This window comes from Pyrus communis, chromosome 14, assembly GCF_041283825.1.
Source record: "Pyrus communis isolate YQ-2024b chromosome 14, ASM4128382v1, whole genome shotgun sequence".
Classification (NCBI taxonomy): domain Eukaryota; kingdom Viridiplantae; phylum Streptophyta; class Magnoliopsida; order Rosales; family Rosaceae; genus Pyrus; species Pyrus communis.
This window is the reverse complement of record NC_142578.1, coordinates 2,484,754-2,498,696: the sequence shown is the minus strand read 5'-3', so window position 1 is coordinate 2,498,696 and position 13,943 is coordinate 2,484,754. Positions and strand designations below refer to the sequence as shown.

The 13,943-nt window shown below is 37.8% G+C and overlaps 2 protein-coding genes across 2 annotated transcripts; both read right to left on the bottom strand.

Annotated features, from left to right (window-relative positions):
- Positions 1 to 932: 932 nt before the first annotated feature.
- LOC137713754 (uncharacterized) lies at positions 933 to 3,394 on the bottom strand. Its single transcript, XM_068453105.2, has one exon. The coding sequence runs from the start codon at positions 2,898 to 2,900 to the stop codon at positions 1,374 to 1,376; it is 1,527 nt and encodes a 508-aa protein (XP_068309206.2). The 5' UTR covers positions 2,901 to 3,394; the 3' UTR covers positions 933 to 1,373.
- Positions 3,395 to 9,956: 6,562 nt separating this feature from the next.
- LOC137712730 (uncharacterized) lies at positions 9,957 to 13,731 on the bottom strand. The gene is made up of 3 exons (XM_068451873.2): positions 12,989 to 13,731; positions 12,052 to 12,199; positions 9,957 to 11,727 (listed from the first exon to the last, which is right to left on the bottom strand). Exons 2-3 carry the CDS (start codon positions 12,191 to 12,193, stop codon positions 10,334 to 10,336), a joined length of 1,536 nt encoding a protein of 511 aa, XP_068307974.2. The 5' UTR covers positions 12,194 to 12,199; positions 12,989 to 13,731; the 3' UTR covers positions 9,957 to 10,333.
- Positions 13,732 to 13,943: the final 212 nt, after the last annotated feature.

The window sequence follows — 13,943 nt, the reverse complement described above, 5'->3', positions numbered from 1 at the left end:
TAGTGATTTTGGATTTGTCTAATGTTTTTATAAGAATAGTTGATAAATGATGTTCTAAGAGATAGACGGTTCATAATGTTGAAATACATTATAAAGTAAACCTCACAAAAAAGTGTGTCAACAATTATGTAATAAAAATAATGTCGCGGATCCGTCCCATATTATATAAATCATTATCAAAGGTCGCGTGCTAAGCTGACTTTATACTCGCTTAAATACACTTCTAGTTGTAGTGGTCCAAAGACTTTTTAAAAATTATACACACACACATATGTATATAATTATTGTATGAGCGGATTGCCTCAGTGGACAGAGTATTTCTCTCTAATTGATTGTGTTCCGGATTCGAAATTTCTTCATTCTCTTAGTCTAATTTAGAGTAATAATATCGCTTGCAGTAAAAACAATTAATTTTTATTTTGTTTTGTTAGTAGTGAGCATAGCTGTAGTTAAAAGTAGAGAAATGTTAGCATGACTTGACATACTAAGTTTGTGAAAGAAGTGAGATGAGATGGTTTGTCATGTTTAATGGTAGGTGACTAAACAACCACCTTCAACTAGCTCACATGACATGTTTCATATTTGTGTACATTTTGAATTTCTTTTGCATCCCTTCGTTTCTTCATGACTTCACATACCATCCTAATTTTTCCTTTTTCAATACCTCACTCACTCATAAGCAATTATCGTATGTTTTCAGCCATCTGCACTTTAAACCGAATATTATGTTATCACGTAACTTTTTATTGATTAAACCTGCAAGTTGGAGATAACTAGCTCAAACGTTGATATTTGCTATATGGTATACTATCCCCTCTTAGGCCCCGACTCATAGCATATAGGCGAACGAGACAGTAACCTTCTCTAACGCCTCTTACAACTTCATATCATACTACGCTCTCCAAAGAGCAATTCTTCTCAAGATCTCATAATTAATCCAAAACTGAAACGTAATTATAGTATTGAAGTTGTGTGGTGAAACAAAATCAACGAGCCTGAATCTTAAAGGAAATAACATTTATGGTATAACCGAATTGGCTATGGTGATAACTATGAAACTGTTGAAATTTGGTAAGGCCTAACTTGGAAGGCAAATTAGCAGCAATAATGCCTCAGCAAACCCTAAAATTTGTAAAGAATTAATGAATTATACTGCCCAGAAAATTTGTATCTCAACAATTTTCAACCTTTATTGGAAGAATCTTAATTTCCGCACTTCGTTTTTCTCCTTCCACACTCTTCTCCTTTTTCGCTTGACTGTTATTTGATTTATTCAATCAAATGACGAGAATAAAAAAGGAGGGGTGCAGGAGGACAAACCGACAGTGAGGAGATCATTTCCCTATCAGAATCCATGGCGAAAGACTTGAAACTCAGTTGGAGATGAGGCCTACAAGGGCAGCCTCGTGCTTATGGCTGCTCCTTCCAACCCACCATGGCTTAAATGCTACTGCAGCTGCATCATGGTTGCTACTGCTCTCTTCCTCCACAGGAGCAGGAAGGTTGAGATCAAGAAAGTCTCTCACTTCAGGTGCTGCAGGCTTCTGAATCACTAGGGTTTGGGTGGTAATTTTAGCCTCACCAATCAAATGGGATCTCTTGTGCCCTCCCAATGCTTGCCCTGATGGAAAAACTCTGTAGCAAATTGGACAGGAATGCCCTTTTGTACTCTTTGCACTGCTCTCAGCTATTTCTTTCTCAATGGGGTTCTCATTGTTGCAGCAAGACTCAGGGGAGATGTCGGTTCCCATGGTGTTTTCGCTGCTTTCGATCTTCGAGGCGAAGCATCCTTTGATCTTCTTGTGACTTGCCCTATGGCCTCCGAGAGCTTGGTACGATCGAAAAACCTTGTTGCAAGTAGTACATTCGAATTTGCTTCTCTTTTGTGAACTCTTGCATACTACTACTTCAGAATCCAAAGCATCAGCTCTACTAGTATTCGATTTTTTCGGGGTCTTATCCGACCTCAATTCGAAATCACAAGCCTCTCTGATCTTTCTCTTGCTTGAGTTGTACTTGTTGGAACCCAATTTATCATTCTTTGAAAACCCGCCATCAGAAGAGCAAAACTTGGATTTTCTACCTTCTAGTACTGCTAGGGACTCGAAATCTCGAGGCTCCAATACCTTTTTAGTGAGTTTGTTCTTCAGTTTCAAAGTTTCATCAATCTTACCCTTAATATCCGCAATTGTTCTAACTGATGATGGAGAATCGGAGAACCCTGAATTGTCATCGGGAGAGTTATGAGGTACTAATTTTAACCCGCCCCAGTGACTCGAATCCCTCGAAAGCATCATCAAACACATAGCAACCTCTTCTTGTTCCTGCTCAGTCTCGGAAACAGAGGAAGTAGTAGTAGCAGGAACAGAAGCATTAGCAATTGAAAAATTAGAAGAGGAAGTTGTTGCTCCCATGTACCTTGTTCTTCTTCTCCCCGATCTTCTTTTCCGATTGGGAGCAGCAGCAGTAGGAGTTTCGTTGTCTGATTGGCTAGTCCAAGAACCTTCATGTTCTTCAAAGCTCTCAATCGAAACTCTTTCTTTTTCTGAGTGGCACTTCATGTGACCAAACAGAGCTTTCCAAGACTGAAACCCTTTGCCACATTCTCTACAAAACTTGTCCAGAAGAAACGAAGTCTCCTCACTCAAATCCGCGAGTCTCAAAGTTTTTTTCGGATTCTCCCTGAGGCCGTAACCGGGTTGCTGATGTGGTCCTCCTCCGAAATCAGAACCACCATTGTTGCCTGACGAGGGCTTAACTCTGCCGGTGTTGAGCTTTTCCTCTGTTTCCGGCGAATGGTTGGTCAAGTGAGATTTCATGTGACCTCCCAAGGATCTGCCGCAGGGGAAGCTCTTGGTGCAGAACTTGCACACATACTTCAACTCTTGATCTTCTTCCATCGGTTCGAATCAAAACTCAACCAAATACGGAAATTCAGATCAGAAAGCTTCGAATCTGATCACGAGATTTGGAAAAACTCTCAGATTCTTGATCTCATTACACTAAAACAGGAAAAATGCTACTCAAACAGAAGACAATCCGATCAGAAAATCGAAGCGAAAACTCGGGTTGAGAATTGCATTAGATCAAAGCTTTGTTGCTGCTATTTAAACTTTCCCAGAAGGAAAAAAAATCTCAGATTCCATGTAACATGAACTAGAAAAAAATGTAAGTCAAAAATTAAAAAAACAAAAAAAAACATAAATCAGTAGCTCTGCTGTCTTCTTTGTGTTCTTTGTTGGTGGTGACGATGGCGACGAACAAGCACAAAGAACAGAGGAAAAATGGAAAGTGAGAGAGTGAGCGAGCGAGCGTTTGTTTCTCTTTCGCTTTCTCTCTCTAGTTTCTCTCTCTCTCTGTCTCTCTCTCTATCTGTGAACTTGACTATATTTGGAGGAGAAATCCATGCATGGAAGCAAAAGATTAAATTGAGGCAAAGGAGAGGAAAGATACTAGCACGTGTACTGAACCGAGGATCCTACGGCAACCCGAAATCGGACGGCTGAGATTCGTCCAGGTCAGCATCCTTATGGTTCAAGAACCTCTACTTAAAATGAAAACGCGTATTCGTACATACATCTTGTTGTTCTATCAGTTGTCATCAGCGTAATTTTAATGATTCAAATTGCATAACTTCAAACCGTTCATGTTCTTAATTATCTTTAAAGACCGTCTCCAATAAGAATTAGTTCGAACTAAAATTCGTTTAAACATTCGTACGTATCAAATACATTGACGGTTTTGCAAGCGTTTACCCTAGCGAAAATTAACTGCCTTCCTCCTTAACTATTCTTTCCTTTGTCTTGCTACCAAGCAATGGGGCCCCACACCCTCAACTCACCCCAAGTCCAAAGTGAGGTCCACTCTCTAATATTGCTTAAATAATCAATTATTTAATAATAATATTTATATAATTTCAGGATTTAATTTTCATGGTCGGTCCCATAGATAATATCCTCTATCCAGTTTCCTTCAGTTGCAACCAAAGCATAGCATTCCACACTGCTACTCGTCATGTGAGTTTGATAAGATGCTTATATTACAGGGAATTTTAACGAAAAATTTATGGTACTGTTTATTTTAACAAAAAAATATATTTTTACATTAAAAAATCAATCATGGTACTATTTACTTTACTCTTTATTTTGTCATTATCGTTAAAACTCAAAGTTTTCAAGTTTTTTTCATTAGTTTTCCTTATATTTATAATATTGTTAATCTTTGCAATGGTTAATTGCAGTTTTTTTTAAGAGTTCCGTCAAATTTATGGGGGAACGTATTGATAACTAGATCGGCCAAGTATCGACAACTATAAAATCAAATTAATAATATCAATAATACAGTCGGATAGTCTAAAACTCTGCATGTGTAAGTTTATCTTACACTATCGATCCTAAGTCCGGATAGAGAAGAAGGGAGATGGCGTTAGGTAGCTTAAAGAGACATTTCGTTCTTACGTCGAATTCCCCTATGATAATGAATCCTACACGATAGTCCTTAATTATTAAAAACCAACTTTACTCCAACGGTCAAAAATGATCAAATGATTAACCTTAATTAACCTTACCATGCATGGATGCAGAAAATTATATTTTGGTAGGTAACCTTTGAAATTTCTGGATAACCACAAGAGTATGGTAAACCATGATCTCTGATAAGTTATTTCTCATTATATTTTACCATATAACTTGCACCACAAGCATATCTGGCATGCAAAAAACCCATCAATATTTTCATCTATATAGTAGATTATAAGTTGTAATACTGATATACAAATCTGGCAGATAAACTTTTTAATGGAAATTCATTAATTAATTGGGAAAATATATATTTTTTCCATACATTTGATACATGTAGTGAATTTGCAACACTATCTAAAAAAAAGGAAAAATTAAGTATAAAGAATGGGAGCAGCTATAAAGTAAAAAGTCAAATGACTCACATGCCACATCATATATGACATATCCATTGGAGAACACTTAAATGTATTTTAATCCTATTTGACATATTTGACATCTCCTTTGGAGATGGTCTTATATTGTTTTCCAGTACCAATATATATAGTTTATCCTTTTTATGAATCCTAATTAAGTGGATAACCAATACGGGGTGCTTCTGTGGTTGGGGCACATTCTAGGTCTGTATTTTACATGAGTCATCTTGGGTTCGATTCATGGCACTTTTGAATTACACGATGGTATCAGTAAGAGGCTGAAATGCCTCTACGAGTCTTCTTAATCCCGAAAAGATTGATTGCTATGACTTTGCCACCGGTTGATTCATTTTCAAGGAAGATTTTTTTTTTTTTTTTTGTTTGTTTTTTTTTTTTTTTTTGCAGTGGATATATTTGGATGTACTGCTCACAAGCCGCTTGATCAAAATATATATTACTTCTAGGAATTGGATCCTCTCCTGAGCTCAGGATGGGGATCCTCATGAGCAGTCCATCCGGACCGTTCAAATTTGATTTAACGGCTGCAATTATTATAACTTTTAGAGGAGTCTCTTATTTAGAGTCTTTGGATCAAATTTTAATGGTCTGAATGGACTGCTGAGGAGGATCCCACTCTTGAGCTCAGGAGAGGATCCAGTTCCTTACTTCTACATAGAGGTCAAATTAATAGGCTATTGGGGTCTGTGAAAATGTACACTATTAGAAGAATCGAACATATAATATCAAATAATGTACGATGTAGACACTAACCTAACCAACTAGTTTTTAATTTAATGGTATCTCTCTTGTGAGTGTCAAAAAACATCGCATGTTCCAATCATCTTGTCCCGTCAATTAGAAAGAAACGATCATTCCTAAAATATAGGGTTTAATTAAACAGAAGTAGCTAGCTTAGGGGCCATAGTTTTGATAATTAACAGACATATAGATCTTCTTGATTAATTAGTTAAAAAAAAAATACTAACTTAATGATACAAGTAAGTTGTACATGCTGCAAGTCTGGATTGTAGGTGCAGCCATACACCAAGGTCAGAAATAGGGCAGCTAGCATGGCCAAACCACCGGTGTTGGCCGGCCTCTTTATTGGTGGTGGAGTAGCCTGCTGCCGGCTTTCATTGCTCTAATCGTAACAAGAATGTCTTATTAGCAAACCCTTAACCACACTTAACTGCATAACTTCCCTTCTTTTGTGCCCTTCTTGCCGGCTCTTTAATTACTAGTTTAGTACAATGTTTAGCTGTAAAACCCTACATTTCTTTTCTCTTCTTCTGTTGTCTTTTAATCAACCAACGAGATGTCATATTATACGTACATACGAGCAAGTAGGAAGATCTTAATGTTTCTTTTACATGCAGCTTATGCGCATGTCCTACGCAAGTTGTGGCGGTGGCCAAGGTCCGAATTGTTGATATGCCTGATGTTGTTGTGATCAGGAGAGATCGTATACATACTCAAGTACATACATGTATGCGTAAAGATGTATGTGAGATATGTATGGTAGCCCACAAAAAACTTCACTTGAGAGTCAAGAGAGATGGCCCTCCATAAGTGATGCTCAAATCGACTAGCATGATCACTTCAAATGAAAGAATGGCCACAGTCCACTCCTTCCTGCCATGCCTTGTAATGTGTTAACTGTAAGAGTAATAAGATAAGAAGATGCCCGATTTGGCTCTTAATGCTTTTCCGAAGCTTCCTTACTTCGTTCCCCTATTTCCTCAACATCCAACACGAACTTTTTTAAACCATTGTGACTCAAAGGAAAACTTTTGCGGGACCGTCAGTCTAGGCCAGTTCTCACGCCAGGTGAAACATCATGGAGTTGAATTAGACTAAAATACAGAGGATCTCATGCTTTTATAATAGCTATTTTACGAAAAGCATGTGGTCGGAATGTCCATACACAAGTTTTTCTTTATGACTCTACTTAATTTGGCACTTTAACCTAGTTATGAAATTTGGTCGTATCAACCCAACAGCTAGCTAAGTGGATGTTGCAATGCTTTAGCATTCCAGTCTACCTTACCTAATAAATTAAACATGACATGCTGCTATTGTGGTTATGCGTTTCGACTTTTGATGGATTATGCTAGAAAAGTGCATGAGTTGCAGAAAGCAATTGATTTTCTGGCAGCCACACTTTGATTTTTGCTCCAAGGAGACTTGTAATCTATGTCCGGTTGCCACTAGTTGTTGAACTGCCCACTTTATCCACATGGACTCCACATATATGATTGACAAATATTTGTAGCTAGACAACGAGATTTTTTTATTGTAATCGAAATATAAGTGGTACATCACGTGTTTTTATATAAATGATGAATTTTTTTAATATTTAAGTTATTAACTTTTTAATACATATATCTCACCATTTGTATAGTGACACGTGATGTATCATCTCGTGTTTCAATCACATTGAAAAATCTCTCATAGATAGCAGCCTAAGGACGAAAATGCAACTCGGGATAGATATAGTTCAAAATCCGTTATTACAATTAACTCTTTATGCTAAATTAAATTAGAAAGTGCTGAATCATTCATCACAACAACTCGCATGAACCAGAACTGGACGACCTCAAACTTGTTTACAATAAAAAAACATGAACATAGTTAGAATTGCGATAAGTTTAGCGTTCGATTCTCTAAAATAAAAAGGATTAGAAGTAAGAGGTATTAGAAATAAATGATGCATATATAGTGGTGGATTCAGAATTCAAACTTTGAGAGTTTCGAGTGTTAAAATGCAAGTTAAATAGAAACAAAGAGCGAAGCGTGCAAACAAATATAGTTTATTCACAGATGTATTTTGTTGAACACTTAGTGTGCTTGTTGTCGGCAGCCAAATCATATTGCGCATAAGTCAACCGATATCGACATACACGAAGCAATTATAAGTGATATAGAAAGAATTTGTCGAGTGTTGTCGACCCAACTTGTTGAGATATGATTAGCAGTCATTACATCAAACACTGGGTAAGTACAAAAAGGATCCGTATCAAACATTCAAATGTCCTCAAAAAACCTTCACATGTATATTTTCTAAACTTCGAATGATCCTGAAAGTCTAAGACCACCTTGGTCCCAATATTCATCCGTCCTTGTATCCATATGTATGTATATATGTTGTATGCATATTCTGATTTTTTATTATGAGAAAATAAGATAAAATGAGTTGGTTGGGAGGCGTAATGAACATGATATCTTTCCCTGCATGAAGCAAACATGTGACAACCAGGCCGACACCTATTTGATACTAGTGATCAAAAAATATAAAATCATCAAAAAGTTGCCCGAACTATAATTAAGCATATCTTAAGCTTTAATTAAGTCATAATTAAGCTAGTAGTCTTGGCAGTTGGGGATTTTTTACTCGAATGCTGCTATTGATTAATCATAATTAGTAACTGCTAATCGGCTTCACAATTACAAAATAACTAAAAATTCAGTGCATCAACAGAAAAAGCTTCGCAATCTCAATCAGATTTGTTTTAATTTTTTTCCTTATATATTTATGTAGTGATATATGAATGCGTGAGTGTAGAGGCAGAGTCATAAAGAGATTAGGATAGTCCCAAGTCTATTAGGAATTTTTTTTTTCACGCAGAAAAGTTTAGTATTATGTTTATGATATTCAAGGTTTTCCATAGGCTCAGAGCCTCAATCCGATATTTTTTTTACTTCAATTTGTTTCGTCAAGTTTGATTTGAAATTTGTGGCTCTTATGAAATATAGGCAATCTGTTGCTTGTAAGCTTTGAGGAGAACACCATACCAGACTCAAACAATATTGATCGATTACTCACCACACGTTAGAACGATTTTTACAAAAATCAAAAGAGCGTTTTAGAGCTAAAATTTTGCCTATGCCACTGTGTGATTGTATATCATGAAGCAACTACAAAATCCCCTAGCTTCTCTCTCTCTCTCTCTCTCTCTCTCTCTCTCTCTCTCTCTATATATATATATATATATATAAAAATAAATTTATGGACGAATCATAAAGATGCATGTGTTTCTTCAAAAGTAATAATGCTGCATGTGTTACTGAGCAAGCACTCACCAGCAATGCTTAGGGGATACTCAAACGAGTCAATATATTTGACTTCAAAAAGAAAGAGAACATACAAACTAATTACAGTTTATTGATATTTTTTTCAAATTCAACTCACATTAATAACAATAATTATTGTATTGAGTTCGATATTTAGTTATGACTAACCCATTATGTGCTTAGTTTAATCTCTCTCCGTGTTAACGTCATTTTAAAATCATCATGTGAGACCTCCTCTTGCTTGGCTAACTATTCTGGTTGGAAGAGGCATCTGCTTTGGATTTAGCACTTAATCAGTCTTTTAAGTTCTTAACCTTGTTTATTCGTTGCTTTTCAGCTCACTAAGCAAGCGGTCTACTGGTTTAGTGTACTGCATAGTATTTAGCTGCTGCACTGCATATTCCCCCCCCTTATCCAAAAGCCATTTGGGTGATGGAATCATAGATTAAACTCATATAAAAAGACACAATAGCTTTGCTGTTACTTTTTGACAAAAATTGCTTTCCGTTCCACTTTCCATTCCACCATAAATTGATCTGGATTCAGGGTGTTGTCAAAACAAAATCCGTCTTTTGTCAAAAGAAACGTCAGCTGTCTTGCACAAAGAATTTCTAAATACCGACAGTATTTGCGGTCGATAATCAGCTGTTAGATGGTTATGGAGTAGTCAAATTTTCAAATAATTAGCACAAGAAAGTGAAACATTCTATGCTTTTGTTAGAGAACATCTTCCTCTTCCATAGTGCAGCACCGTGGTGCTGCACTCACACCTCAGCAGTCATCAACTCTTTTTCAGACCGTGTTATAGAGTTACAAACCACTCATATGTCGTCGTAGAGTAGGTTTTGAATTCGGACAAAACAAGATCAATACACTGCCTTAACCGACTGACCTAAACTCCCGCTTTAAGTTGCATTTCATCTTCATAACAATACAAGATTACAATGAACAATGAGGGATAAAATGCTCGGTGACTTTTCATTAGGAAGATAATTCAAAATTACATCGCGGTATCTTACTATGATGATGACCGTTACGCTTACATTATCGGTATGTTTTCAGGACAACCCTACAAAGATGACGACTCGAGATCTCCTTCTAAAGGTATGAAGGGAATTTTCCATTTCCACACCAGCTAATAAAAGAGAGACCTAAACAACAAATCACCTTACACTATGTTACAGGGACAGCGAGCTTCCATCTCCCAAGAAATCTAATGTACACAAGGAAATCTCGACTCTAGTAAAACTGTTTCGGAGGAAAAACTTTCAGGTGGACCTCTTGAATATGAACATTTCCGGAGACCATCTCGGCGAAGGACATGCAACGCTAGCCCAAGTTTTTGCCGTCCCTTGCTTTGTAATTCCATGATTCTTTCCCGAAAACCTCTTCAATCATGTTGCTAGTTGGCAAGAAGTCAACCTTGTTTTTGGGGAAGGTCATATACCCAGCATCCCAGATTTTGGCATCACAAGGCTCCAAGACATATTCATGGTCACCGCGGTTAAAACTACCCGACCAATGATTCCCGTCCTCAGGCTTCCGCTGACTCTCTTGCGAAGCAGCCACGGCTGCATCAACGGACGTGCATGAATCATCTTGGACTTCTTGATCTACCTTTTCATCCCAGGAAATCTTATCCTGAAGCTGAGGTATGGGACAGGAACTGCAGTTGTCAACCAACCCGTAGCATCTATCTAAAATTTGCTCAGGTCCCCGCCCAAACATATCCACATCAACATTATCATCACAAGTTTCATCCGTATCGTCCTCATCGAACACTTCCAAATCATCCTTCCAATTTCGATTATAACCAGGAACACGTCTACCTTCAGGAGACTCAACCACCGAGTCCTCATCCTCTGTCACAGATGGTTGATTGTCACCGTAATCATTACTCCCCTGCCATTCATCATTGTCACTATCAATATTCATTGGGTCATACCTGTTCTGCTCCGCCCTCTTCCTAAGCATAAAGACATTGAAATAGTAACTGACAATCTCCTTTTTCGTCCTGGAGGGGAAGACAGTTGAAAGTTTGTCCCAGAAATTCTTGCCCAAAGATGTTGGAGTTGAGAAGACAACCCGGTGGAATAGTTGTTCCTCCTCTTCACTCCAAGTTTGTGCCACTTGCTCTCCCATGTCATTAAATCCTAGCTCCTCAAATCTCTTTGGCCCGATGGTCTTTACAAGTCTCTCTCTTGCTTCCAAAATGTGCTGCCTGACACATCTAACAGACTCTCCATCTTCACAGCTGCAATCAATTCTGCCCTTTCCAACTATGCAAACCGTGTCGGTAAATAACTCAGTATCAGAATCAGGCATTGGAATTACACAAGTCCCCATTAGTCGTTTCTCATCCTCAAGGTCAAAATTATTATGGGCTCCTTGTGCACCCCACAGTGGAACATCAGCTTGATGCTCTGGTCCAATGGAGGCAGACTTCCGAGGAGGGTGATCCAAAAGAACAGAATAAATATCCTCAAATTGAGTCAAGGTCCTTATTGAACGTTCATGATTGAAGTACTCAGGGAAAAAGGACCCATGAAATAATGCTTCAAACAGAGAATCTTCTCCACTAGTGCTGCTAGTGGCCCATGAGGATATGGTAAAGCTTCTAGATGCACTGGTTTCAACATCCTCACTGCCTTTTGGAAGACCAGAAAATTTGTCATCAGAAATCTCCTCTTCACTTCTATTTTTGTCCTTTGCACATCCATTCTCTACCAATCAAACATCAAACTTTTTTCAAGAGTTCAAACCAAAAAGTAAACGGGAAACAGCAGAATCGCATTAGGCTGTTTTAATGTGACCAAATTAGTTATGGACAAAATTGAGAGCGAAGTGAAAAATGATTTGACTGAGTTTGACATTTAAAAATCCGTCGAATTAGAAAAAGTCAAGAACATTGACAGGGCTGGACAAGGTGGACTCAGAAACACACATTCAGACCATCCTACACATACACAAACGAGAAAACATGCAAACAATTTTATCCCTCTTCCAGAGGTTCCACATAATACTTTTTAGAAATCACAGACCCTCACCTAAAGTCTCTGGTTCCTCGGAAACATCTCCAGGAAAAACAGATTCTGAGAAAGAAACCAGCTCTTTATTATGTCCCACTTGTCTTGGGTGCTTGAAAGAAACAAATATTTCCTCATCATCAAGTGATCGTTTCTGCACCATATTAAACTGCACAAAAGAAATAACAAACGCTTAGATCAAATCATAAAATGCAAAAGAAATGCCTAAAAGCATTTTACACCTACGCTTCTACGTATCCAGAGGGAAGCACCAGGAGACATTTTTATACAGATATACACCTAAAATTAATCAAGCACAAATGGTCTTCCAACAATTCCATGATTCTATCACTCGGATAGCAGAGGCGGTGCACCACAACACAAGTTTCATTACAATGAAAATAAGCAGGACCTCATCCACAAGTTCATGTCATATCAACTTGCTTCGACTCACATAAACGCATCTTTAACAGTTTAAAGCAACTAAATTAAGCACTTCCGAAACAAAGCAAACACAAACAGATACCTCAAACACGGACATTTCCAGCTAAAAATGGTTACTTCTGAAAGTCATTTATTTCCCAAACAATGACACTATAGTTCCCTCTGTCAGTTAATGTCTTAATGTGACAACGTTACACCATATGACTACAAGTCCACCAAATTTTGACTTTCCATAAGAAAATTACAACTATAATTGATATCCTTAAAGGGCGTCGTGGGACCAATTATGTAAAGACCCTCCACATAAAAGAAACATCACTGATAGTAAAGGAGGGCAATTTAGTAAATATGACCTGCTGCTTTATTTCTAATCAAAGGGTGCCCCTTTTTGCGAAAAAACAGGGTGCCCATATCACATCACAAAATTGAGCAAGAAAAAATGAACTTTTTAATTTATTTAGCATGCAAACACTAATAATTTCATCATAAATAAACAAAAGAACTCGGTTTATACCTCAGAAAAAAGTCTTCGAGATATGAAGCAGATCGCTGAATTGGAAGATAGGAGCTTTTGATTTGACGCACCCAAAGGGAAAAACCGAGCTTAATCGAATCAACCTGACTCTTCCCCTACCTAATTTAACTAAACCACGAAAAGCCCCAAATTATTGAAGACCCTAACCCTAGATCTTGAATTCTGTACGAAATCCCAGAAATTGTACCCAGATCTACCAACAAATACAGCTGATGAGCTATAAAGGAACCTCAAAGGTTTGTAGATATACGGATCAAAACCCAGAAATCAAAAAAACCTAAACGCGAAAAGAATTCAAAATAATTTACAAAATCGGAAGAAATTTACAGCGGAAGGCGAAAAAATTGCTAATCCGATAAACGTTTTGTCAGATCTACAAACGAAGAAGAAGATCGAATATTTTCTGAAACCCTAACCCTAGAATCGGATTGGGAACACGGCTGAAGACAAAACTGGGATCGATCGAGAGCCGAGAGGACGAATTGATCGAATCTGAAATCAATTTCAGGATCGGGACAAAAAACGGAGATGGAATCGAGGCGAAGAAATGATCGAGATCGACAAAAGAGGCGGCGATTGAAGAAAAGGGGCGACGTAGGGTTCGGCTTTTTTGTAAGTGGCTTGTCCGAGAAAGGAAATACCGAAAAGAGACAAGTATGGGATCGTAATTACGGAGAATACCCTCGCAGTGCTGGAAGGGAGTAGTGATAGGGATGAGGTATATGAAGGGTCGCGCGGTGATCTGGATTTTTATAACCGCCTCTGGGTGAGTGACACGTGGCGTGTTGTTAGAGGAAAGTGGCATGTGGACAGCTAAGCTGGAGATTTGTCTCTTACTTTTTTGGGTTGCAAAATTGGGTGGATTTGATTGGTGGTTTGAATGCAATTTCTTAAAGTGACCCAAGAACTTTTGCTTTTCAATTAAATTAATACA

What these genes read in the sequence shown, in the direction of transcription:
- LOC137713754 (XM_068453105.2), bottom strand. Translation starts at nt 2,900, where the DNA reads ATGGAAGAAGATCAAGAGTTGAAGTATGTGTGCAAGTTCTGCACCAAG.
- LOC137712730 (XM_068451873.2), bottom strand. Translation starts at nt 12,193, where the DNA reads ATGGTGCAGAAACGATCACTTGATGATGAGGAAATATTTGTTTCTTTC. An exon ending in CGAGGAACCAGAGACTTTAG is followed by an intron (nt 11,728 to 12,051) that starts GTGAGGGTCTGT and finishes TTTGATTGGTAG; the next exon opens with AGAATGGATGTGCAAAGGAC.